This window comes from Alosa pseudoharengus, unplaced genomic scaffold (genome assembly GCF_046254945.1).
Source record: "Alosa pseudoharengus isolate Yale_2024_CS ecotype anadromous, Long Island Sound unplaced genomic scaffold, YU_APseudo_1.1 YU_APseudo_1.1_scf_2, whole genome shotgun sequence".
Lineage (NCBI taxonomy): Eukaryota > Metazoa > Chordata > Actinopteri > Clupeiformes > Clupeidae > Alosa > Alosa pseudoharengus.
Window position 1 is genome coordinate 40121869 of NW_027468663.1, and position 25839 is coordinate 40147707.

Below are 25839 nucleotides of genomic sequence, written 5' to 3' on the forward strand. Positions count from 1 at the left end.
GCCCAAGCCCATGCGTGCACACTCTGCTGGTGGTTTGTTTCCTCTCGGTCTGCTCAATCGGCTGTACTTGAAAACCAGACAGGAAACTCCGGGACCATGAGATTATCCGTCTGTCACTCTCCACATTTCATTTAAGCGTGACAGCGAAGCAATACGCAGAGAGAACACATCAAGGATAACTTAAACGTTAATTGAATTAGAATACTGTAGTCTTTTTGCTGAGCGGATACACTCTAATGTTACGTTATAACCGTTACAGGAGTGGGTCATTTCGGTTCAGGTGTTATCTAGCCATTACTATCAGCAAAGAGATGGCTAACGATGGATTAGTGTGATGTCTAACTCGGCGAACCTTTTATGTTTTGTTTGACGACGGCATGATTGCGAGAACTAAAACTTTTCATTAACTGTTTCACTTTAAATGTCCTGTCATCATAGCAAACGAGACAAACAACCTCGTCGTGCCTAGGCTACTTAGCTTAATCTTCTAGTGCAAAGAGTTAACGTTTCATTGGTAGCATGAAAGAATCCATCAGGTAGAGTTCTAGTGGCGAGGGAAATGTTATTTCAAACAGAATGCATGTTGGCGTCGGTAGTATCGACAAGCAGAGCGATCTCAAAGATGCCTCAATGCCTGCCGAAGTGGAATATGCGTGCTTTACTTTCCAACGTTTTATGTTATTTATCGGTATTGGATTTGTCACGCTTGTATCGTTTCAGCTTGCCAGTGGGGAGCTCACCGTGACCTCATTTGTTCTTCAGATTTGTCTCTATGTGTCATTTGTTTTGCTTTGTTTTGTCTTTGGATGCTTTGGGTTCCTCTCACAGGAGAGTCCCATAAAGTTCATAAACTTTGACACCTCAACACACACACCGTACTTGCTGGACTTCTTTAACAAAATACTGGTAAGTGGTCACTGCAATGGAATTCGCGATACTCCTAGTGGGCAGTACATTAACAGCAAGCAAAGTGGGTGCTATCCTTGGTTTTACAATACAATGGTTTTTTTTTGCAAATTATGTAGGCCTATCCCTTATCATCTCAATATGTTTATTAGGTAATTGTTTAGTTCATGCTAGCAATTAATGTTGAAAGGCTATTTTTCAAGTACTTTACATCCAGTCTCACGTTGACATGATCATTTGAACATTATGAACTAGGCCTATTTACTTAATTTGCAAAAAGTTGCACAATTTAGCCTGATTAGCCTAGGATGTTTGTTTACAGTAAACCTAATTCCTCTGTTTTGGAAGCAATGATTTTACAGAGGAGGACCTACAATTTAATTGTAGTCTACATACAGATTGATTTTCGTGTTATACTATTCACAAATTCATGAACAGTGCTGCATTACAGCCGATGCTGTGTGTTATAACTTCAATACTGATCAGTCAGGAGAGATGGACTGTTGAGATGTTGGATATCAGATGTGGTCCACAGCAGGGATGGAGTCAGGGTGTGGTGGGTGGTTGAATGAGAGCGAGGTAGAGGTAGAGTACAGTGCTGTTGTGGTAGGCAGTGGTTGTAGGTTGTACAGTCCTACTGTTTTATGAAATGAATATTGATCACGTTTTTTGGCAGAATGGGTCCTCTTTGCCACTGTCTGAATCATCGCAGATGCGACGAGTAGTGGTGTCGCACAATGTGGACAAGGTACTTAAAGAAGGTCAGTGTAAGCTACCAGTAACATTTCTTTTCGGATGTTTAGCAAGTATAAACAGTGTACTTACAAAAATGTCCCTCTTGCAGACAGCCCAAGTCACAATGTACTGATGATGCTAAAAATGACATGCTGTTGATTTTGTTGTTTTCTCTCCTGCCCTAATCCCTTTCTATGGTTTACCATCTGAGTGAGTGATATTTGACTATTGAACTGAATCCTGTGTTAGATGTGAGCCCATTTTTTTACATACCTGTGCAGACTGACCTGCATGTAATTGTGGCAGACTCATCTTTCTTTCCTCTCTTGATGTCTTTTGCCTCATGCCTTAATCTTTCCACAGAGGTAGGAGTTGAGATGGAAGACAGAGAATGGAGAAAAATCATACAGATTAGTTACAGATATCTTAGATTATGGAGTACATGTGACGGGCAGACATTTCACGCAATATTTTGGCTGATCTGCTGTGTTTGGAAGGACTTGATGTTTGGCAAGTCTACAGAACTGTGCAGTCAGGTGGCTAATTCCCATACCTCACATTCATTGTCGCGTGACATGATGACAGAATAAAAAGATGATTTAATTGATCTCTGTGCTAGTGTTCCTCTGAGTTATTATTCAGTAGGGTTGCATTACATTCAGTTTGAATTAGGTCTGCATGTGACCACTCAAAGTATCATATCATTACTTTATATTATATTACATTATATTAACGTTATGAGCATCAGCAATGAGTGTAAGCTTACCCAGCCATGAGAAACAAAATATGCCACTTCCCCACGTCTTTTGATATTATCTGTTCAGATGACTAATGATGTTTCAGATGGTGAAACTTTCAGTGAAGAGTGTGTCTGGGGTAATGGTGTCTGTTGCTCTACTGAAGTGAAGATAAGTGAAGTGTGTTTGGCAGTGTAGCCTCAAATAAGCCTAAATGTTAGTCTTGTTTATGCTTCAGCTAACATAGCAAAGGTTCTGATTGTGTTTGGTGAAGTGTCAAACTTAGCCTACTAATTGCTGACATTAGCACCATCAAAGCAAGTTGACTTGACCCTTTCATGACCAGAGCTGAGAAATACTGATTCGACTTGCACAGGGGCAAAACCATTCCCTTCATACTCACCAGACTCTTGATGACTGTCAATGGTGATAAAAAGGGTTGCAAAAAGTCCATTACAGCGACTCCTGTGTGTTCACAGTTCCTCTTTGATTGAAATTGAATAAGATGTTTTGCTAAAGAGTTAGCATGAAGCACAGTATGAGAAAATAGCAAAGATGCCATGCTTCTCTCATTACATATTTGAGTGGTAATGACCAGAGTTATATGTAACACACTCTGATTGAATTTCTACAAATGATTTAACAAGGCTGGCAATGTCAAGATCTTTTTTTTTGGTGGGGGGTGGGGGGGATCACCACATAGCTTTAAATGGTCAGTTAGACTTACATAATTAGAATGCATTCTAATTCTCACTCGTGGCAATGGGCTGCCTACTCAGCATTTCTGTTGTGATTTGCCCTTCTCTGATGAAACCCTGTTTAGTGTAATAGCGTCTTTGAATCAGCTGGAAACCTGGCCAAGTCTCTGCTCTGATTCAATAACAGCTCACAACCCTGGGCAGAGCACTTGCACTTTGTGACAAGCTCCTAAACATGAATTGAGAAAGAACTTAAGAGAAAGCATAATAACCTAAACAGTAGGGCATTATAGCAATATCAGCTTAGAAGATGAACAGCTATGCCGTCTTCTCTTATCATTTTAACCTATGTTAATTCATATGATGTCAAAGAAAAATATAAAATAAACAATCATTTTTTAACCATGAGTAAAAACATTAGTTGTGCGTTTTTAGGATTGTTCAAATATTTGTGATGGTGACATGTTCAGTGACGTCTCTCTTTCTCCCTCACAAAACACCATTCATCACCCTCTCCACCACCACCCTCCCAGTGTTTGACTACAGCTACAGGGACTACGTGCAGTCGTGGTATGGTCGTCTGAGTCGTGATGAGGGCCAGCTGTACCAGATGCTGTCAGAGGACTTCTGGGAGGTGATCAGGCAGCTAAGAGGACGCCTAGCAGACATAGACGTGGTGGACCTGGTGTGCAACGGCACGGTCAAGACCCTCCACGCCCACTTCTGCGACCTCAAAGCAGCCAGCACCAGGTGGGGTCCATAGGTGGCTGTTTGGGAAAGAGATAAAGTGTTAGAAAATCAATGTGGATCAATTGTCATGCCTGTCAAATTCTAGAAGAGGTATTGTCATTTCCATATTCTGTATTGATAGGAAGCCTCTTGGTCTGAGAAAATCAAACATAGACTTTGACAACAAAAGTGGGGGCTATATATATATATATTTTTTTTATTTATTATTATTATTATTTTTTATTATTATTTGAACCTATGTCCTAAAACCAAGGAGAATGAGGACAAATAATTTCAATTAAGGACAAACAAACATAATAAACAACTTAACTAAACAGATAAAGAAAACACGGTGAGTCGCACAGCGGACTGAAACACTGCAGTAAGCCTAACAGCTCGAGGCAGCCACAGACAATGTAGGAGCCATATTCATATTTTCAGTTTTAGTTAATGTATAAATAGTTATTAATTCAATTTCCCTTCAACATTTGATTTAGAACGTTTTAATGTTTTTGAGTTTACCTTTCCTCTAGAGGTGTGGGGGTGCAACGATAAAAGGGGTGTCAAGCCAAGGCCACAGGAGGGCTTTTGGTGCTTGAGCCAACTATCATTAACCGTCAACTGCGTCAACATCAACTCAACGTGAGCGTGACAGGAGCAAGGCGAACACGCGGAATGAACTCAGCTCAGCTCAGCTCAACCAGACAATAGAGACTATACTTTATGTTTTAAGTTCTTTTTCACTTTTACAACAAATAAATACCATCAGTTCCCGGACGACGTTGGTCGGACAATCTTTTTACGTGTCAAGAAACCCAAGCACCGGTATTCCCTAGAAGTGGTGAGACGAACAATTAGAAGTGTCATAGGGACAAACAAACAAAGTTTTTGCCACTACAGACAAAAACCACTCGCACGCAACAGAGGAGCATCCATATTCTCCTGCCAAGGGGATTCAGACCAGGTGCAATTGTCAGCCAGGGTAGCCAATTATTCCCGCTTATTGGGAAACGCATAACATGCCCCACCATGTAACATTTGCAACTCTAATCAAATACAAGAAAGGTAATCATACATGAACAAATGGAACAGAACCCAAGGTTACTGTGAAAACAAGGCAATACCAAAGCAAAGACATATAGACCCTTTCAATCTGTCCCTAGAGGGTTTCCTCTTTAAATGTTCAAAACAAATACTATGGAGGAGAGATGTAACGCACACCAAGATGAGGTGCTGGCTACCGGTGTGTATAACTGAAGTAGGAGAAGGAAGGTGCCGCACACTCCGAGTAAATGAAGAAAACGTTTAATAGGCGACAACGTTTCGGCCTACGAGGCCTTCATCAGAATCGCCTATTAAACATTTTTTTCATTTACTCGGAGTGTGCGGCACCTTCCTTCTCCTACTTAAGCAAAACAAATACTATGTAATGAAAATATTTCGGACTAAAGTATAGAGCTCTACGAATTGCCACCACCAGAACTAGAATAACTGAATATAATTAAATTAATAGTGCAGTGTGGATCACATCGTCACACTTGTTTTTGATTATTAGATAAAATAGTTAAACAAAATTGAAGACAAACCGGTCATGTCAAATCACTCATTAAAGTAGCTCAAGACTGTTTCTGTCATATGAACTCTCTTTGCCATCTCTCAACCCCACCTTTCATCACTCCATCATGTTCATCTCCCACTTCCTGTCTCACACCCTTTCTTCCTCTGTCCACCGGTTGGTCTCTGGCTGTTCTCTCATCTCCTCTCTTTCCCCCCTCTTCCCTCTCTTCCAGTCTGGAGGACTTCCCCAAGCCCTTTGCCCTGCACCCGTGTCTGCGCAGTCGGCAGGAGGAGCTGCGCTTCCTGCGCTGCTGTGCCCGCCTGCTGCTGCTCAGCCTGCTGCCCGCTCGCCACGCCCGCTCCCCCACGCTGCGCCTGGTGCTCTCCGAGGTCATCGCCGTCAAAGGTGAGCTGGTGTTGTCCGGCAGGGCCACTCCTGTAGCTCTCCTGTACAACTCCTGTACTAGCTGATGGCCAGCAAAAAAGGAGTTTGTTTGCAAACAGCATGTGTTGCTTAAAGAAACAGAGAGTGAGGCCTTTGACTGCATTTGTTACAATTTAGATAGTCCTCACTAACTGTGCCAGCAGGGCTAAAGGTGATAAAACACTTTGCCTGTGGAGGTCACTGATCACCAACAATATCTCTTCAGACAACATGGCTCCTAAATTTGTGTTGAGAATTGAGATTTATGAGAATCATGAGAATTAATCATGAGAATATTAAATGCTGCAAATGAGGCTTTTTTCAAGCCTTGCTGATTATGGAAGTCATCACATGTTGTGGTGTTGCATCAGCTTCCTGCTTATCCTTGTTACAGTTGCAAGTACATGTGCATGCTGTGGTAATGCTCTCTGAGTGTGTCACAGTTCAGGTGTCGGGAGTTGCAGACTCTACACTGGAACGTGACTCATGTCCCAACATCCAAACAAGAATGACCTTGCAAGCAGGAGAGTGCTGCAGAGAGTGAACTCACTTCAGTAGCTCAGGGACCGTGCTAATGAATGTGCCAATCAGGTGGAATGATCAGTCGACGGTGTAATTCTGCACAGCCATTTCCTGCTCCCTCATTAATCAGGGGAAGTGTTTAAGAGTGTGGATTTCATGGAGATTAAGTGGATCTCCTCCAAGACAGCGACCCAGACACATAGAGATTAAGAGAAAGAGAGACTCTAGAGCGGGGGGAACCTAGGTGGAGAGAGAAGGAGAAGGGGAAGGGAAAGGGGGAGAAAAAAGCGATTACAGAAAGACGGATAGACAGGATGAGAGGTGAGAGAGAGAGACATAGAGGAGGAGTGAAAGGACGAAGGAGAGGAGGAGAGTCTACCTGTGTTGGTCTCTGTGGCTTGGCACCAGTGATTGACAGCTGAGATGTCTGAGATTGATGAGGGCGGACTGGACCTCAGACACCTCTCGGGCAGACGAGACGGGCATAATTAGATTCCAGAGCGCATCTCACCAGAGGAGCCACCCCTGACAAGCACTTACAGTATCATCCTGGGGACACTGCTGCACCAATTTACAGTTTGCACAGATGTCTTTTATTCTAGAGCTCCCAGCCCTTTTATATTGGTCTGAATTAGTGGTACTTGCTGGTAATTAAAGTTCTGTTTTGTCTGTATTTGTTGACCTACGTGGGAAAGTTCCTTTCATTTATTTACATATTTCCATCTGTGTGTGCCTGTGCCTGTGCGTGCGTGCATGCGTGCGTGCGTGTGTGTTTTCAGTGCTGAGGCCTCTGGTGGAGGTGTTCAGTGACCCAGACTACATCAACCGGACGCTGCTGTCCCGGCTGGAGCAGCGCGAGCAGCTAATGGAGCACCACCGGAAGGCCTACACCTACGCGCCCTCCTACGAGGAGTTCATCAAGCTCATCAGCAGCAGCTCCGACGTCGACTTCCTGCAGCAGCTCAGGTCAGCCTCACCTCCCCTGTTCACACCTCCACTACCTGCAGACACACACACACACACACACACACACACACATCTGTCACACTACCACTCGCTTCCCCTGTCCACACCTCCACTACCTGCACACACACACACACACACACACACACACACACACACACACACATCTGTCACACTACCACTCGCTTCCCCTGTCCACACCTCCACTACCTGCAGACACACACACATATACACACACGCATCTGTGAGGCCCCACATTCTGACACACATGGTGCCCCTGATGTAGCCCTGGACTGTTTTGCTCTGTTTCCTTAAGCCAAACAGACACTGTGATTTTGACACGATTTTAACATGATTTTATTTAACTCGGGCCAAATTGAAGTTCAATTTGTTGAGTAGCTTGAGCAGGCTATCAATGGCTGAAAATGTAACAATGAATGTTCCAGCTCCAATCTGATCCAATGTGGCATGTCAGACATTTTTGTTGGATGCTCTCACAGTGTGAGCAGTCAAATGTACAGTGTGAGCACAGCAAACACAGACATAGACACAGTCACACATACAGCGTACCACATACCATCGTATGCAGCTGAAAAAAAACACAAAAAAATGTATGGTGTCTGCCTGGCGTTAGTCTCAGTAATTGGACTGGTAATTGGACACCTTTCCCTGTTTTGTGAGATTGGTCTGTGTTCCACTGTGTGTGGTGAGGAAGGCTGTGGTCTTCAACCAGAATTGTACACAGTGAGGACTCATCTCCATTAGCATAGGGGGGAGACTTGTCTGTAGCAGCACTTTCATTGATTAAAGCTTGTGTATTTTGTGTATTAAGACTGAGCTGTCACCTATACTCTCAGTGCGTGTCTGGCTGCAGTCTGGAGCTCAGCCCATTAGCAGCACCAGCTCTCAGTGTCTGTCAGAGCTGCGCTCAGTGTCTGTCAGAGCTGCTGTCAGACAGTGCTTACTTTACCTTATTCATGATAGCTCTTCAGTGGGACTGGGTCTGACTTCAATGGGGTTGTTAAGAAGAATGTGAAATATTTTACACACAGTAGCTGCTCATTGTCTGCCTCTCTCCAGCCTCTTAGTCCTGCAAGCTTGTAGAAACATCAGGCAGAGCCAGGGCATAACCGAATCAAGCTTCCATCTGCCCAAAATGTAATTCCCCTCCAGTCACAAGCATGCAAGCTTATTACTCAAGCAAAACACATCGCTGACTTAGAAAGTCTCTCTGGTTCATTTGACAATTGAGTATGTAGTGCCTGTATGATTCAAACATCCCCAAAAATGAAATGGCCTGGTTGGATTTCAGAGTGCAAGGATGAGTGTTACACTAGCTCTGTGGTGAGTGGGACCGTTACATTCAAACTGCACCTTTTTGATACAAATGTAACTACAGTGCAGTAAACAGAAGGAGATAAACCTTGCAGTGAATTGTTGTTTAGCGTGTCGTAGCCCGAGTGATCTGCCTAGTCAGGGAAGCCTTCTAGCCCCACCTGCTGTCTGGGTCTCTGTCTGCAGTGCAGCTGTACAGCAGCTGATTTGGGTCTCGAGAAGATCAGCCGGAGCTGCAGGATTTCGGCCCAAATTAAATCAAAAACATCTTTGATGCATGGTGGGTGCAGAATGATCTGAAACAGAGAACTGTACATTGAGGGGAACAACACTTAATTAAAGTGGATGAAAATTAGTGTAGGTACATCACCATGACGACAACCACTCTTAAACATTAATACATAGATGATTAAGTTGAGAAACAAAATAGTAAGTTTGTCTGTGATCTCCTTTTCTGACTACCTAACTGAACGAAAAGAGTGAATTTAAAAAATCTAGTAGCTGGATAAACTGAGTTATCACTCTCTTTATCTGACTCGAAACTAATGGCAGAAACATTACCCTGGTCTTCATCAACAACACAGATAAGTATTAAAATGCGAACACGATTCAGATGGCAGATTCAATACTAGGGAGGTGAAGGGGGGGGGGGGTTGCAGTGTCCCAAGCCTCAGGATTTACAAGCAAAGGGGATTAGCCTGAGTCGCGACGCCTGAAATCACAATTAGTCACAGACGTTTTTAATAGGCGCATCCTCCCCGACGCTAGCAGCCAAAAGAAATCCTCATGTTGGAGGGAGCGACAAAGCCAGAGTAAAAGAGAAGTGTCACTTATAAACTTGGGTTTGGTCGCTGCAAACCACACTTGCATGATAATAGGCTGGGGGCCTTTCACCATGACGACAGTGTGCCTCTCGGAGCATCCCCGGGAGTAACTGCTCCTCTTCTCCGCACACACACACACACACATACAAAGAGTTTGTTTATGAGCTCGCAAGGCTCCAGAAACAAAAACAACTGATCCCATAAGATGTTAAATAACTCTTCAGGAGCTTTGTTAGGGCGGAGAGCATGTCAGATGAATGTGGGTGGATATTAGTAGGTTATGTAAAGGTTAGTCTCTGGCCAAATGGAATAAGGAAGACGTGTAGCCTGTTTGTGATAGGATAGTTGCAGCTGAAGATTGACTCCCATGGACTCATTTGATTGGGTAACTCTCTCTCTCGCACAGGTACCAAATAGTGGTGGAGATCATCCAGGCCACCACACTGAGCAGTCTGCCCCAGATGAAGAAGCAGAAAGGTGGGTCTGACTCCCCTCCAGCTCCCCCTCCCCCCACTCCTCCACTGGTGCCTCACCATCGATCACTGCACTGGCCTCTTTATGACGTTCATCTGCACAGATTCATGATCTATTCCCAGTCTTCATTCTGGAGCATTGGGTCAAGAATGCTGGGAATTCTGGGAAAGTCCTAGCTCACCAGTCTGCTGTAGATTCATGTAAAAGTAACAACACACTGGTCATTTTTGAATTACATGCTATTGAGCCTCAGATACTATTGATGTGTGTGTGTGTCTGTGTGTGTGTGTGTGTCTGTGTGTGATAATTTGTGTGCTATCATGTATAATATTTATGTTTGTGTGTAGGTGTTTGTGTATCAGTGTGTGTGTGTGTGTGTGTGTGTGTGTGTGTGTCTGTGTGTGATAATTTGTCTGCTATCATGTATAATATTTATGTTTGTGTGTAGGTGTTTGTGTATCTGTGTGTGTGTGTATGTGTGTGTGTCTATATATTGTTGTGATTTTGACATGATGCTTGGCATTCCAGTCACAGCTTTGTGCCAGAGGAGTGGTGAGGGCTATAACTGTGTAATGGGGTGCAGTGGGGTGGGGGGTGTGCGAGATGCCAGAGGGGGCAGCAGGGCTGATGGACAGGCTGCCCCTCCTCTCTGTTCTGTTCACCAGGTCCCTCTGCTCTCTGCCACAGGGGACAGCGCTCTGTGTCACCCGCAATATAACAGAATGAAAGATGATGCAATCTCTCACATAGACCTGAGGGAATCAAAGATATATCTCTCTCTTTCTTTCTCCCTCCTTTCTCTCTCTTTCCTTTTCTCTCTGTTTCTTTCACCCCCCCCCCCCTCTCTCTCTGTGTATGAGAGAAAAAGAGAATTATTTCATGCTTGATTAACCAGTACCAGTTAGACATACGGTGCTGCCTAGAGTTATTGGCATCAGTTAAATTGTTAAATTACACTTTTGAGTTATTGAGTTATATGAGCATGTAGATAAACAAATGTCTTTCTTTCTACCCTGTCCCTCTTGTCTATCTTTTAATTTATTTAAAATATTTATTTTCTTTTTTTCTTCATTCCTTTTGTATCCCTCTCTCTCCTGCCTGCAGACAACAATTTGGGGCAGCCGTGGCCTACTGGTTAGCGCTTCAGACTTGTAACCGGAGGGTTGCTGGTTTGAACCCTGACCAGTAGGAACGGCTGAAGTGCCCTTGAGCAAGGCACCTAACCCCTCACTGCTCCCCGAGCGCCGCTGTGGTTGCAGGCAGCTCACTGCGCCGGGAGTAGTGTGTGCTTCACTTCACTATGTGTTCACTGTGTGCTGAGTGTGTTTCACTAATTCACGGACTGGGTTAAATGCAGAGGCCAAATTTCCCTCACGGGATCAAAAGAGTATATATACTTATACTTACTATATAGATTCAAGGTGCAGTCAGTGATTTCTGTTGTGACAAAAAATGGAATGCCTGTTATGCATAGATGTTATATGCGTAGCATTACATAGTTGAGAATATTCCTGTTATACATTTTTTATGCATGTTTTTGGGTGCCTTGAAGAAAATGTATTAGCCTACTTCATGTGCAAGGGTTGATTAATGTTGCTTGAGTGTGTGATGTATACTTTCTCACACACACTTATACTTATACTTATACAAAGGCAAGGACAAGGCCATGAAGACGAACCTGCTGCGGGCGCGGAACATGAAGCGCTACATCAACCAGCTGACCGTGGCCAAGAGGCAGTGTGAGAAACGCATCTGGCTCCTGGGGGGGCCCAGCTACGAGCAGCAGGAGGACGGGGCCACTGACGGGGCCGAGGGGGCCCAGACTCCCAGGGTGAGAGGGGCAGGGTGAGGGGGGCAGGGTGAGAGGGGCAGGGTGAGGGGGGCAGGGTGAGGGGGGCACGGGGTGGGGGGTGGGTTGGTAGAGGGGCCGGCTGGTTTGGGCGCTCAGCTCCATCGGCACACAGCAAAGAGCAGCAGGAGGGCCCTGGCCCAGGCTCCAGGGTAGTAGCTAGTTTAGTCTACACTCATAGGCCTGAGTCAGAGCCCTTTGCTACAGAGCCAGGGGTGGTGTGGAGAGAGAGTCAAGGTCACCCCTGTAGGAAAAAACCAAAATGCCTTGAGCTGTGGAGACATGCTGCCTGTGTCTATATGACATGCAAGTAACCTAAGCTTCATTGAGTTAGACCTTCTCCTGACACTCCAGTTATGTCCGGTCACCTCCTATCCATAACTTAGACAAGTAGTTAAGTTCAAACGTGCAGTAATCCTGTACACTGTGAAGTACAAACATGCATCACATGTAGATCTTCATTCAAAACAAAGTGAACCATGAAGGTTAGGGCAGGTTGTTGCATTACTATGGGTTTCCTGTCAGGCGGTTATTGCCCACATAATTTGGACTTAGCTGTTCAGACAACAGGCACACAGATTGACGGCTCACACAAGGCACAGAGGGTATGTGTTGTATATTAACTTGAGAACTGCAAGGGAGCAGTCACTGACATTCATTTTGAGCTCACATAACACACATACACACACACATACACACACACACACACACACACACTCTAATGGATCTTCACAGTCTTTGGTAAAGGTCACTGTTTTATAGTTTATAGGTTCTGCTTGTAATTAATGTTGGAGGCTTGTAAGAAGAGGGTATTGACACCACACCCATTTCTTTCTCCTGCTAAATGAACAGGACCTTTTCATGTGCCATTGACTCATCATACTGAACTGCCCAGTGTGTGTGTGTGTGTGTGTGTGTGTGTGTGTGTGTGTGTGTGTCTGCACTAACACCGGCCTGTCCATGTGCCCAGATCCTGCAGTTTGAGGAGATCATGTCCAACCCAACACGCCGCGAATACTTCCGGGTCTACATGGCACGAGTGGATAAGGCAGCCGTCATTAAATTCTGGGAGCTGGTGGAGACCCTGAAGACTGCCAATAAGGTAGAGGGCTGAATGAGGAACTTCAGTGAGGGCATTACTGGAAATTACAGCATTTTTATCAGTTTATCTGATAGAATAATGAGTGTCTAGTATAGTCTGTGTGTAGCAGAACTGGTTGGTAGCCTTGGGAGCTGGTGGAGTCAGCCAATAAAGGGTAATGAGTCATTGCAGTGAGGGCATCAGGGGAATTACAGCAGGGACATGAAAATATTCCATCAGCCCAATTCTGCTTAACTTACCTGATGTAGATTAGCCTGGATGCCAGCCGAACTTAGCCCTGCCCACAACATTAGAGGTCGGGAAGTTCGGTCTGGACTTATTCCGCTGTGGAGCAACTATGCCCGAACCAGAGCTGTTTGGAGTCACGGTCCGGACCAGAACTCCTGAACGGTTTTGTTCAGAGCTAAAAAATGCAACTGTGTTTGACAGAGGGCAGATGTAGGTTGCTAGTGACAAAATATTAGCTTTTAGTATGCTACAATGTCTTTGTAAGTGACATTTAATAAAAAAGTGTTTCTTCCCGGTTCTTCCTAACAAAAACTCTGTTGCTAAAAGGTAGACATTTAGACTTTGCTTTCATGTCAGTTGTACAAGATATTGACAGTGCAATAACCAGAAAACAATGTTAAGCCATTTGTGGAGAAGGAGGAATTTGTGGAGAAGAACCCCTGTATCATTTGAAACATGCCCCATAATCACATCCCAATGGAGCAGTATCAGACTCATATTCTGACTAGAATTTGAATATGACAACGTCAGGCTAGATATAGATATTAATTTGCTAAATAGCAGAACTAGTTCAACAGTTGAGTACTGGTATGGCCATTCATTGTTTGTAATCGGAGCCTGAAGATGATACAATACAATGCTTTACTCATGTTTTCTGGCAATCTTCAAAAACAGCAAGCTGTTGAGCAAATGTTGTTATTTTTGTGGTGTGTGTGTGTGTGTGTGTCTGTGTGTGTTCTAGGTTATGGAGGCATGTGGAATATAGACATGTAATGTATGTCCGTGTCTACAGTATGTACAGCTAGCAGCCAGTGGATGGATACCCAGTCTCTGCTGAATTAGTGAAGCTAAGCAGGTTGCTTGGTTAGTAGAAGTACTTGGATGGGAGACCTGACCTCTGGGGGAAAACTAGGTTGCTGCTGGGAGTAGTGTTGCTGGGAGGCTACTAGTAGATGTATAATATCCTCTTGGGCCAAAGACTCAATTCCTAATGCAGTGATGAGGACACTGTTCTGTAGGAGATACTGTGCTTTGGGTGAGACGTTAACCTGTTCGGACTCATCGTGGTTATTAAAGATCCTTTGACACTTATTACAAAGAGTAGGGGGTTGCCCAGTTTCCCAGCCTGGCTCATTCCCAATCTGGCCTCTTCAATTAGTAATTGGCATACTCATACTAATTCATTCATTCATTTCCTCACACTCCTCAAGCTGGTGTGTGGTGAGTGTTTTGGTGTATAATGGCCATCATGCATCACCCAGGTAGCTCCCCTAAGTGCTTTGAGTGACTTGAAAAGTGCTATAGAAAGATAAAAGATATATTGTATAAAAGATCTACACGATCGCTCAGTACTTTGGACTGTGCTTCCATCATCTCCAGACTGCAGTCTAGCAGGCCTAGCTTCTAACGTTAACGTTATCTCCAGACTGCCAGTGAATTCACCGGGTTGGTCAGTTGCTAAAGAACTTTGTTGGCATTGCATCGGTTGTGAAGACACAGCTCTGTGCACAGTTTTCACGGATCATCATTGCCCTTGGACATTTTCAGCTGGTTTGGAAATTGGACTAATTTTAACATCACTTTTTCCCCTTTTAAAATATATTTTCTTTTTTTATTTGTTTATTTGTTTTGTTGTCTGTCTTGTATGTCTTGGTGTCACGGGTACGCTGGCGACTACGCCGCTCCGTCCGGCATTTTTTTGTATTTGTTATTTTTTAAATGTCTTGTCTTGATGTCATGGGTACGCTGGCGACTACGCCGCTCCATCCGGCATCTTGTGTCTTGTTGTTATGTGTCTTGTTTGTGGAGCACTTTGGATTGCACTATGTGCATGTTAAATGCGCTTTATAAATAAATCTGACTTGACTTGACTATAGACCCTTTCAAGAGAGTTCCACTATCAGCATCATAGTTGGCCCCACAAGGCTTCCGTTTTAACATTCCATATGTTATCTTAATACAGAGGAAGTAGATTGGGAACCAAATAGAACGTTCAAGCATTGTTTTTGTTTACCTTGTTGAAAGGGTCTATAGACCCTTTCAAGAGAGTTCCATTATCAGCATCATAGTTGGCCCCACAGGTTACGCCTACTACAAGTTGCGCCTCCGTCTTGCAGGACGCAGACAGACCCTTCTCGGAAGTAGATTGGCAACAAAATAGAACGTTCAAGCATTGTTTTTGTTTTTCTTGTTGAAAGGGTCTATATAAATGCAATGTGGTGTTGTTTCTGGTCGAATACGCATCTAATCCTGCACATCTGGCTTCAGAATGAGGTTCCGTACCTGGTGGGGGAGATCTACCAGAACTTCTTTGTGGAGAGCCGGGAGATCCCGGTGGAGCGCGCCCTGCTGCGGGAGATCCAGCAGGCGCTGGTGGGGGACACGGGCACCGAGGTGTTTGTGCGGCTGCAGGCGGAGGTCTACGAGAGCATGAGGGAGCGCTACTACCCCTCCTTCCTGGTGAGCGATCTCTACGAGCGTCTCATCCACCGGCAGGGGCAGCGTGACCGCGCCGCCACACCTGTGCCACCGCACGACGACAAGGAGGACATGGTGAGTGGCATTAGAGCGTCAGACACTCACAAACACCGGTCACCCTGGGCATGTGTCCAGCACAATGGAATACAGTACATATGGACTTGTAGATAGATGTCATGCACATTATCTGGTCAACAGTTCTTTGTTAGATCATAATTTTAAGAGTTTAGGGGGAAAAAATTATAAACAGAACCAAGCATCAGGATCAGGATATCCAAAAAGGTTTGTTGCAGAATAACATACAGGTGTGGCCACAAGAAAGTAAGAACTCACATAAGCACTGAAACTATTGATGATTTTAAGTCCTTTGATTTGGTGAGTGTAAGAACTGTTGTCATCATTATTTATAATTGGAAAACTCAGTTCTAAGTGAGCAATAAAATCACAACATTGTGGGGAATCTAATAAGGTCAAAACCAGGAGGTCACCATCCTATTCTCTTTGTGAACGCCACAGTGGAGTAAGCATTCCATTAGCTAAATCAAGTCACTAATTAAGGCCTGCAAATATTGATCCTTGCTATTCCTGTAATTGCTCTGCTAAGTGACACAAAGTCTATCCCTGTCCAAAAATACAAGCGTGGAACCTGACTGTAACCCTTTTGTTCCGTTCCGTTCCGTTCCATTCGTTCTGTCTCTTTCCCCTCTGTCTGTCCCTCCTCCCACAGTGCCAGTCCTTGTCGGGTAGCAACACGTCGTTGGACAGCGTGGGCATTAACGAGCAGGCGAGCCACGCTGCCACGCGCCTTCGCCAGATCACCGACCGGCTGGAGTACAAGCGCCAGGCCCTGGGCTCCATCCAGAACTCCCCCAAACCCGACAAAAAGGCACGCTCATGATCGCGCACTTATGCAGTACTTTCCACATTTGTTTGACTACTTAGAAGTCTATAATACAAATGACAAAAGGCATATTGATTGGCACAGTAGCACAACAACGAGGAAATCATTCTATCTAACTGACACAGTGTAGCCACTGGACTTTTAAATCACTGCGCAGTGACTGGTCCTCCATGCACAGAATGAGAGGCTGGAGGCTAGGCACTCCTCTATTCTGACCTGGCAACCACACACAACAATATACAGTACATCTTAAGTGTCAACTGTCCTACTGATGTATGTTGTTGTTTGTGGTTGCCAGGAAGCAAAAGAATTTCCCCCTTGGGGATTAATAAAGTGCAATCAATCAATTAATCAATCAATCTACACCAGGGCTTGAGTGATGTAGCCGTGCAGGGGAGAGTGTGAGTTTAAGAGGGGACCACTGTGTGTGTGTGTGTGTGTGTTTGTGTGTGTGTGTGTGTGTGTGTGTGTCCTAGGACGTGGGAGTAGAACTGATTCCTCTGTGGCTGATGATCTGTCACTTTTACACTCTGTTGCTTTATATTGCTTTCTGCTACAACAGCATAATGGTGGCGGGGCTAGCAGACTTAGCTACACATCTCATGTGTTACCGATGTCTGTGTGTGTTATGCATTAACTGTGTGTGTGTTTGTGTTTGTGTGTGTGTGTGTGTGTGTGTGTGTGTGTGCACATGTGTAGATTGTATGCAAGCTGATGGATGAGATCAGCACCATGGAGAAGGAGCATTCTGACCTCCAGGTACACATCTCGCGCACTGACTGGTGGTGCACCAACCTGGGCATGTGGAGAGCCTCGGTCACTGGTGGAGAGGTAATGGTGTGTGTTTGTGTGTAGCTAGGACATGTTAGGCATACAGTATTATATTTTGCACTGTAGTGCATTTGTACATTCATGTTGGGTCATGTCAGGTAAAACCCTCTTCTCCTGTTCCCTCTCTCTCTCTCTCTCTCTCTCTCTCTCTCTCTCTCTCAATTTCAATCTCTCTCTCTCAGGCTGTAGAGGAGAACGGTGAGCACACGGCTTGTTTCTACATCTGTGTGAGTTTGCCACATGCAGACGACTCCACACACAGCCGCTGGGCTGTTTCACGCAAGCTCAGCGAGTTCCAGATACTACACAGGAAACTCACAGAGGTACACACACGCAAACACACTCACTCTCCCCCAACCCCCTCCCCCCCTCTCTCTCTGAAGGGGTTTTACTGCGTTAAGGTGTGCATGGGAATCAGCTATGATTTTCTAAGGTATATATTTGATAAAACATATTAAAATATGATTGTAATGTTTACAGGATACTATGAAATGATTGCAGTATATTTTCAACTGGGAACACTATTGTGTCAGCAGGGTATAGATCATCAGGTGCTAATTCGCACATCTTTGTGTTTATATTTCTGTGTGTGTGTGTGTGTGTGTGTGTGTGTAAATAATTGTGTGTGTGCCTCTTACTCTGTCTCTTCTCTCTGTTGAAGTGTTTCCCTGTGCTGAAGAAGGTACAGCTCCCCTCGGTCAGTAAGCTTCCGTTTAAGTCCATAGACCAGAAGTTTCTGGAGAAATCTAAAAACCAGCTCAACAACTTCCTGCAGGTATCCGACAATAGGCCATGCTTTTCAAATCAAACCAGTAAAAAAAACCTCAATGCTATTAGCTTTCACACACTTGATGTTAAACCAAATTCAAAATGTCTGTGTGCACGTGTGCATTTCACATGTGTCTGTGTATGTTCTGTAACTGTGTGTGTGTGTGTGTGTGTGTGTTTAGAAAATGCTGTCGGACGAGTGTCTGTGTCAGAGTGAGGCCCTATATGCGTTCCTTAGCCCGTCCCCTGAGCACCTGAAAGTGATCGACACACACAAGAAGTCCAACTTCACCCTTGCCTCGTTACTAGAGAGACTGCCTGGAGACTTCTTCTCGCACCAGGAGGTGAAGGATACAAATACAAATACCCAAACACTCACTGATTCTCTTTCTGTCTCTGTCCCTCACACACTGTTACACACTCACACACACACACACCAAACACACACACGCTCACTGATTCTTCTTCTGTCTATGTCCCACACACACTGTTACACACACACACACACACACTGATTCTTCTTCTGTCTATGTCCCTCACACTGTTACACACACACACACACACACACACACACCAAACACACACACGCTCACTGATTCTCCGTCTCTGTCGCTCACTCTCTCTTCATGCTTTCATGGACGCACACAGTTGTGTATGTTGTTGTATTTACACAAAATCTCTTCCAGTTTAACATTGCAAAGATATGCCAATAGACCAACATTTGTGATAATGTTGCAATATCCCATAAGCACTGTTACGCACACTCTCTTTCCCTGACAAATACCGCTACATGCAGACAACTCAAATCAAAAATAAGGCACACACCAATCATTTACTGTATGAACATTGTATATATAACACAGTTTCTGATGACCATGTGCACACATCACATAATCAGACATATACACACACAAACACACACACACACTGCTGTGCTTACTCAATGCTTGTGGCTTGCCAGGATGATGGTGATGACGACAGTGACCTGTCCGACTATGGTGAGGAGGTGGAGGGCAGGAGGGATCTACTGGCCGAGCCCTCCTTCATGCTGATAGGAGAGATCTTTGAGCTCAGGGGCAGTAAGTATACTGCTGTGTGTACTGTGATAGCTCATGGTTCCATTCAGAACCTTATTAAAGAACATATAACTGACTATCCACAGTTGGCTTGCTATATCGGTTCTGTCTATTTGTGGCATCCTGCTTGTTTCTGCAGGGTTTTAGTATGTAATAGCTCTATAATCTATCTATTTGAATGTGGGTAACACAGTGTGTGTGTGTATGCGTGTCTGTGTGTGTGTGCGTGCGCCTGGCTTCTTCCTGTAGTGTTTAAATGGGTGAGGAAGACTCTGATCTCACTGGTCCAGGTCACATTCGGACGCACCATAAACAAGTGAGTGTTGTTGAAGATTTTATCCGTCCATAGTCTCTCTCTCTTTCTTTCAATGTCCACAGTGATCACAAACAGCTAAGCAGATGCCATCTGCAACACTCTAACTATCCTAGTGTCTTCATCCACATGAATTAGATAAATGTCCAATGGCACTTCATTGTGTTGAGACACACACACACACACACACACACACACACACACACACACACACACACACACACAGAGAGAGAGAGAGCACCATTGTGAGGAAGACATAGTAGAATTAGATTAAACATTTGGGCCAGCCTGCCTCAGAGAGTGAGTGTTCCAGTGTCACCTGTGTTTCCCCAGCAGCTGTTCAAAGAATCTAGATTCTGTTGGGTCACTACGCTTATTCATAACTAAGTTAATGTTGTCACAGCTACTCTCGTTACAATTCATTGCAAAGGTCAAAAATATAAACTTATTCATACAGTGTCTGTATACCTGTGACTTTTTGTGCTATTGGTCTTTCATATTTATGTTAAATTTTGTTGATGAATTTCTTAAAAAGACATTAGTTTGTTGGAGTTAGTACAGTTGTGTGTGTGTTCTCACTGGATGCTCAGGACGTCATCAAATTGGTCTCACTTCCCAGTTGCTGAAATCATGTGCACAATGGGCTGATGACACAATGAGTTCTTGTGGTCCACTGAACAGTGGACATATTTTACTCAGAGCTATGCTGTTCAATGTGTAAATAACAGAGAGAGAGAGAGAAAAATGTCAGACTACTGAAGATGATGGTTTTGTGCTGCCACCATTAGTCACTGAGGAATGTCATCAGAGTCCCTTTAACTGATTTCAAAGTAAAAAATGGATACACTTGTGTGCTTCCTCAAACTGCCTTTGTTTTCTGATTGGATTTATAGGCAGATTTGCGACACAGTGAGCTGGATCTTTGGGGAGCCGATGATCGCTTACTACATTAGCATATTTCGAGACACCTTTTGGCCTGACGGAACACGTGCTCTCCTCTGTAACGCGAGGACAGAGGTGGAGAGGCAGGAGACCAGAGAGCGAGCTCAGAAGAAACTTCTAGAAAGTGTTCCAGGTACATGGAAAAATACAACCTGGCATGCAAAACAAGTACCTTATTGTGCCTGAAAGGTGTTTTCTGCATGAGTAGAGCACTCCACTCGTGGAATATTCAGTAGATTCTAAATGTCTAAAAGAAGTGTTCAGTCACTTAGACCAGATGTAGAGTTTGCGTCATTTCTGAAATCCTATTACTTTAGTTAACCCCACAGGTTAATCAAACTTGCATTGGATTACTCATGGCTCCCTTCATACAGTGTGTGTGTGTGTGTGTGTGTGTGTGTGTGTGTGTGTGTGTGTGTGTCTGTCTGTGTTTATAATGATTGCTTACCACAGATTCATAACTCACTAATTAAAACAAAACACTGAGTGAGACACAGATATTGTTACGATGTGCTGCCTGTGATTTGCACTTTGTGAGACAGCACACTTTCACAAACACATCTCATCCTCAAGGGGGCACCAGTTTGTTTCTTTGACCTGGTAGCTGTGAGCTAGCAATAAAAGCCATGAAGCGGCTTTAATGGAGGGAACTCAGTTTGGCATGAGGAAAGGCCTGCTTGGGGCCTACCAGCACCTGGACCCTTTTGATGAATATTCCCTTTCTTCCATTGGATATATTTTGTGTTTGGACACATTTTCGTTGTTTTGTCTTTGTGTTGGGGTTTTCCACACTTTTTTTCTATGAACATTCTTGGAATTAGGAATTACGTATGGGCTGGTCGCCTAGAGAAGGCAATGCGCGGGCTGGTCCAGGACTTGGAGTTAAGCTGGTGTCCTCTTGCATTTCATCTCCTATTAGTTCGTACACACTGACTGCCCCACCATTGCACACACTTAGGTTAGGGACTCTGGTCTGGGCAGCACATCTAATTTCCCTAGACTTAGTTCGAGCTTGTTGCCAGGCCACCTCTTCCTAACAGATATCCATGCAAACACAAACACACACACACTCAGAAACCTCAGTTCTGACAACAACATATATCACTGCAACTACCGTTAACAGAAACATTTCAGTCTATTCAACCTGAATTGATCCAATACCTTGAATAATTCATAGCAGCTACTTACATTGCTTTAGGAAAGCCGCTGCTTGCTACTGTAGGTCTTGTCTTTTAGGAGAGAACTGTTGTAAGACTGAACATCCTAAGAATTGTTGACTCAAAAAAGTCTTTATTGTGTATTTACACTGTTTATTATACGGCTCTTCACAATGCAAGTAGAATGCTCCATTGACATTGACTCCATTGAATGGGATTTCCCAAAGTTCTACCGGTCATTATTTTCGTCTAAGGACCTCTAAATAATAACCGCTGTCAATGGCAACGGATTTTCATTCAAAAGTGAAGGCAGACGGTTGATCAGCTGTGTTCTAAAGAATGTTTGATTCAAGTTGAGTGTGTTTTGCGAACTATTTGTTTCTCAGCAAAAGCTACAACGAAACGATAACAATTAATGTAAAGAGACATATCGTGGAGTTTATTTTGTCGTGTTGGCAAGTAGTCCTATCATAAGCGGGATAATGTATAGAACGCCGGTCATTATTGGGAAAATAAGTCCCTTCAGGGCAAAGCAAGACCCCTCCGCTGGCGCGTCGGGGTCCGGTTCGCCCTGTCGAGACTTATTTTCCCAATAATGACAGGCGTTCTATACATTATCCCTTACATGTTAGAGCCTTGTATAGGCTTTTGTAAGAAACTTGTGGTCTTTCATAAAGTTTACACTTTCATCAGTTTAATAGTGAATAGCCAGTGTCTGCCATTTGTCCAAAAAAAGCAGTATGTTTTAATACGTCTATGGTCTCTCCTCAGATGCCCTACAGAACCTAGTGGGGCAACAAAATGCCCGCTTTGGGGTCATTCGTGTCTTCAATGCCCTACAGGAGGTCAATGCTAACCGACACCTAATTTATGTAAGCAGTTATTGATTATTTTGTTTATCTGTTCTAGTATATTTTTGCTTTATCTGTACTATATTTAAGGATAGTTTTCTCTAACAGTATTGGTGACTATGACTAGAGCCAGAGGATTTCTAATGAGGGGACACAGCACTCAAAAAATCCTCCATAGAAATGCATGGGGTTAGTTTGTAACGCCAATATGGCAGTTGTCTACACATATCACACCCCTTCCGCGGCAAAACGTTGACATGTGAATTCATTGAGCCAATCATGTGCTGTGTTGTGAATACATTGAGCCAATCATGTGCTGTGTTGTGAATACATTGAGCCAATCATGTGCTGTGTTGTGAATACATTGAGCCAATAATGTGGTGTGTTGTGAAGACATCGTGCCAATCATGTGATCTCGCTGCTGGAGCAAGATTGGTGTCATGAAGCCTTGCGCACGCGCATTTCTGCCGAAATAGATGCCCGATGAGTGCCCAAAAAGCGTTACAATATGGCCGCCGAGTGGAGGGACTTGCCTAAAAGGACTTTGGTACAGCTCCATAGACCTCCATTCATTCTGCACTCGCCCGGGAGCACCCCCACATGGGAACCAGAGTGTAACTGCAACCAGTTTCCCGAGAGTGAAAGTTGTCCCCTTATTAGACATTCTCTGCTATTTAAATTATCTTAACAGATATTTTGACTGGTTGGTCATTTTGGATTGAGATAAATGTGGATGTTTGTGTAATTGGTTATATTGTGCCTGTTCCAAATTGTGTTTCAGGTAGCAATGGGGTCAAAGATTGAGCATAGAGTGTTTTCCCCTTAAATATTAAAAGCTTTTACTAACATTTCTAACATGATGATGATGTTTGAATTGCTGTATTGGTTGTTGAGGTCAAAAGTAAATGGAATGTTCCACACTACCATCTAATGACAACTTGTGGGACTGCAGTATTTGCAGCATGGGATATTAGCAGTATGAACTATGTCAGTATACAAAGAAATATCATTAATTTCATTAAGAAGGATCTCGGTCACACAAAATCTATGTGCTTTTAATCATTCTGTCCTTCAGCTCTGGCTCCCTACAAACTTAACAAATGAGTTGACCAGTGATATCTGCTGTGTTTACACTGCCGAAAGAAAAACAATCTTCTCATGTTCCTCTAGCTGGCCATTCAGTGCAAAAAAAAAGAAAAGAAAGAAAATCTGGGAAACAGGAAATGTCATTCAGCCATTCCAGCCAATCAACATGTAGCTTCAGATGCATGGAAGGGAGGGGTGTCATCTGAATGCCTTTTGAGCATGCATATCAACAACTTTTTGTTTGAATTTAGAACTGAATTGAGAATTGAGGACTTTAAGTTGTGTGTGTGTTTGTTTCTAGATCCTTATGGAAATGCTGCTAAGAGAGCTCTGTCCTGAGCTGTCTGCTGAAATGGACCAGATTGGATCCGATTCACTCTTCACCGAGAAAACGATAACAAAACTCTCCTAGTTGTCACCAACTTATCACAAACAGATTCTTTTAATCACTGCACACAATCACAGACCGACCCAAACTCCACCCCACCCCACGTACACATTCAAAAAGAAATGCACAGAGTGGCAGCTCACCTCTCACCTTTCTGATCACACTAATGCACTTCAAACTACACATGCATAAATAATAACCAAATCAAACGCTTATACTGAATAATATTTTTTTTCAAAAGAAAAAAGCGTTGCAAGGCTGCTAAATGTTGGCAGTCATGCAAAGCTAGATGGACTGAGGGCATGCACTTTCCTGCACAGGTGTTCACTTTGTTTTGTTTTGTTTAGCTGACTGGCTTTTGGCCAGACGCAGCGCAGCGCCTCGCCCCTTAGCCCATAGCCTACCCCAGTGGGTGAAGCCCTGTCTTTGAATCTTTTACGGTTTGGATCACCGTTCACTGTTGGGCAACATGAATTGTTTTGAGTGAATTATTTTTAAATGCTGGGTATGTGCCCTTTCTTCTAGTCCTTACAGGAAGCAGGTCCTACTGTCTTATTGTCATGTTTTACATATTGTTTTCCCTCCTTTTTTCTAATGTTTCTGCTTTTGTATGTGCACAGATAACCTGTACCACTTGTTCAGTTTATTGTTTCATTTTAAAACTAATTTGAGGATGTTGCATGAAACCTCCTTGGAAGGTATAATGTATTTATTCTGTATAATTGTTTGAAAAAAATTTACATTTTGGACTCAAAGAGGTGACTTAAAGCATTCTTTTACGTTATTATTTTGTATGTCTTGATGCATCACTGTGATGTGTAGAGGCAGAGATTTATTTTATACAAAAACTTGAAATAAATTCCAAATAAAATATTACTGGCTCTTTGTGTTGATTTGTATGGTTTTGTTTTAATTAGCCTACCAACATCAGATCTTTCAAACAAGATTTTTCCTTTGTCCTTTTATTTAAGTAAGTATAAGTATACCGGTATACTCTTTTGATCCCGTGAGGGAAATTTGGTCTCTGCATTTATCCCAATCCGTGAATTAGAGAAAAACACTCAGCACACAGTGAACACGCGGTGAGGTGAAGCACACACTAATCCCGGCGCAGTGAGCTGCCTGCAACAACAGCGGTCGGTGTTCGGGCCACGGCAAGATGAAATCAACCACTTCTCTTCTTCACTTACTGCCTTTTATTTCTGGGTTATTCATTAGACTATATCTTATTTTATTTTTTTATTTCATCCTATTTTCTTTTATTCTCATTCTCCCACACATCTCTGTAAACAAAAATAGCATTTCTAAATTATATGATAAAACACCTTCCAGATGGTATAAATGCAAATATGCAGTATACTTGCAGGTATTTGTATCTATGAGTGTGTAAGTGTGACAACTTCGCCTTGATGAGTGTGTAGCTTCAGGGGTCGTAGGCATTGAGAACATTTTATCCTCTGAATGCCCGTGGACGCATTTAGTGGGTGGGTAGAGTGTTGTGAAACAGAAAGGGGAGAGAGTGCCAAGAAAGCTGGTGTGTGGATGTGGCATACAATAACCAAGAAGGGACATGGGCACAGGAATGAGAACAGGGTTAATAGCCTGCTCTCTCTACTCGAGACACCCATCCACTGATGTCAATGGAATCTTGGTGTGCTCGGACAGTTGACACTTGCAGGACACTTACATTGTGACTGACAATTAGCAGTCATGTGATCCAATGAGAGATATGTAAGGGTAAAGTTACCTCTCATTTTGGGATCTCTTCTTACAAAAGATCTGTAACACAGAGATCCACGGTTTAAATAAATGTTCCCTTTAAAACCACCTATTGATACATAAAGGAACCTGCCTGGGTAGGGATGACTCACTGACAGTCTATGTAAAGTGCAAATGAAACCCTCCAGGGCCACAGGGCATGACAAAGGTATGACCAAGGTCAGCAGCACCTAAACATAGTTCTTC

At 43.6% G+C, this 25839-nt stretch overlaps 1 protein-coding gene across 1 annotated transcript; it reads left to right on the top strand.

Annotated features, from left to right (window-relative positions):
• Nucleotides 1-58: 58 nt before the first annotated feature.
• On the top strand, nucleotides 59-24747 carry LOC143135280 (sorting nexin-25-like). The gene is made up of 19 exons (XM_076295990.1): nucleotides 59-906; nucleotides 1583-1667; nucleotides 3610-3826; nucleotides 5596-5768; nucleotides 7088-7274; nucleotides 9837-9907; nucleotides 11557-11735; nucleotides 12724-12855; nucleotides 15352-15636; nucleotides 16289-16447; nucleotides 17162-17293; nucleotides 17476-17616; nucleotides 17955-18068; nucleotides 18244-18405; nucleotides 19023-19140; nucleotides 19387-19453; nucleotides 20344-20525; nucleotides 22321-22421; nucleotides 23788-24747. Exons 1-19 carry the CDS (start codon nucleotides 577-579, stop codon nucleotides 23896-23898), a joined length of 2946 nt encoding a protein of 981 aa, XP_076152105.1. The 5' UTR covers nucleotides 59-576; the 3' UTR covers nucleotides 23899-24747.
• The last annotated feature ends 1092 nt before the right edge of the window (nucleotides 24748-25839 follow it).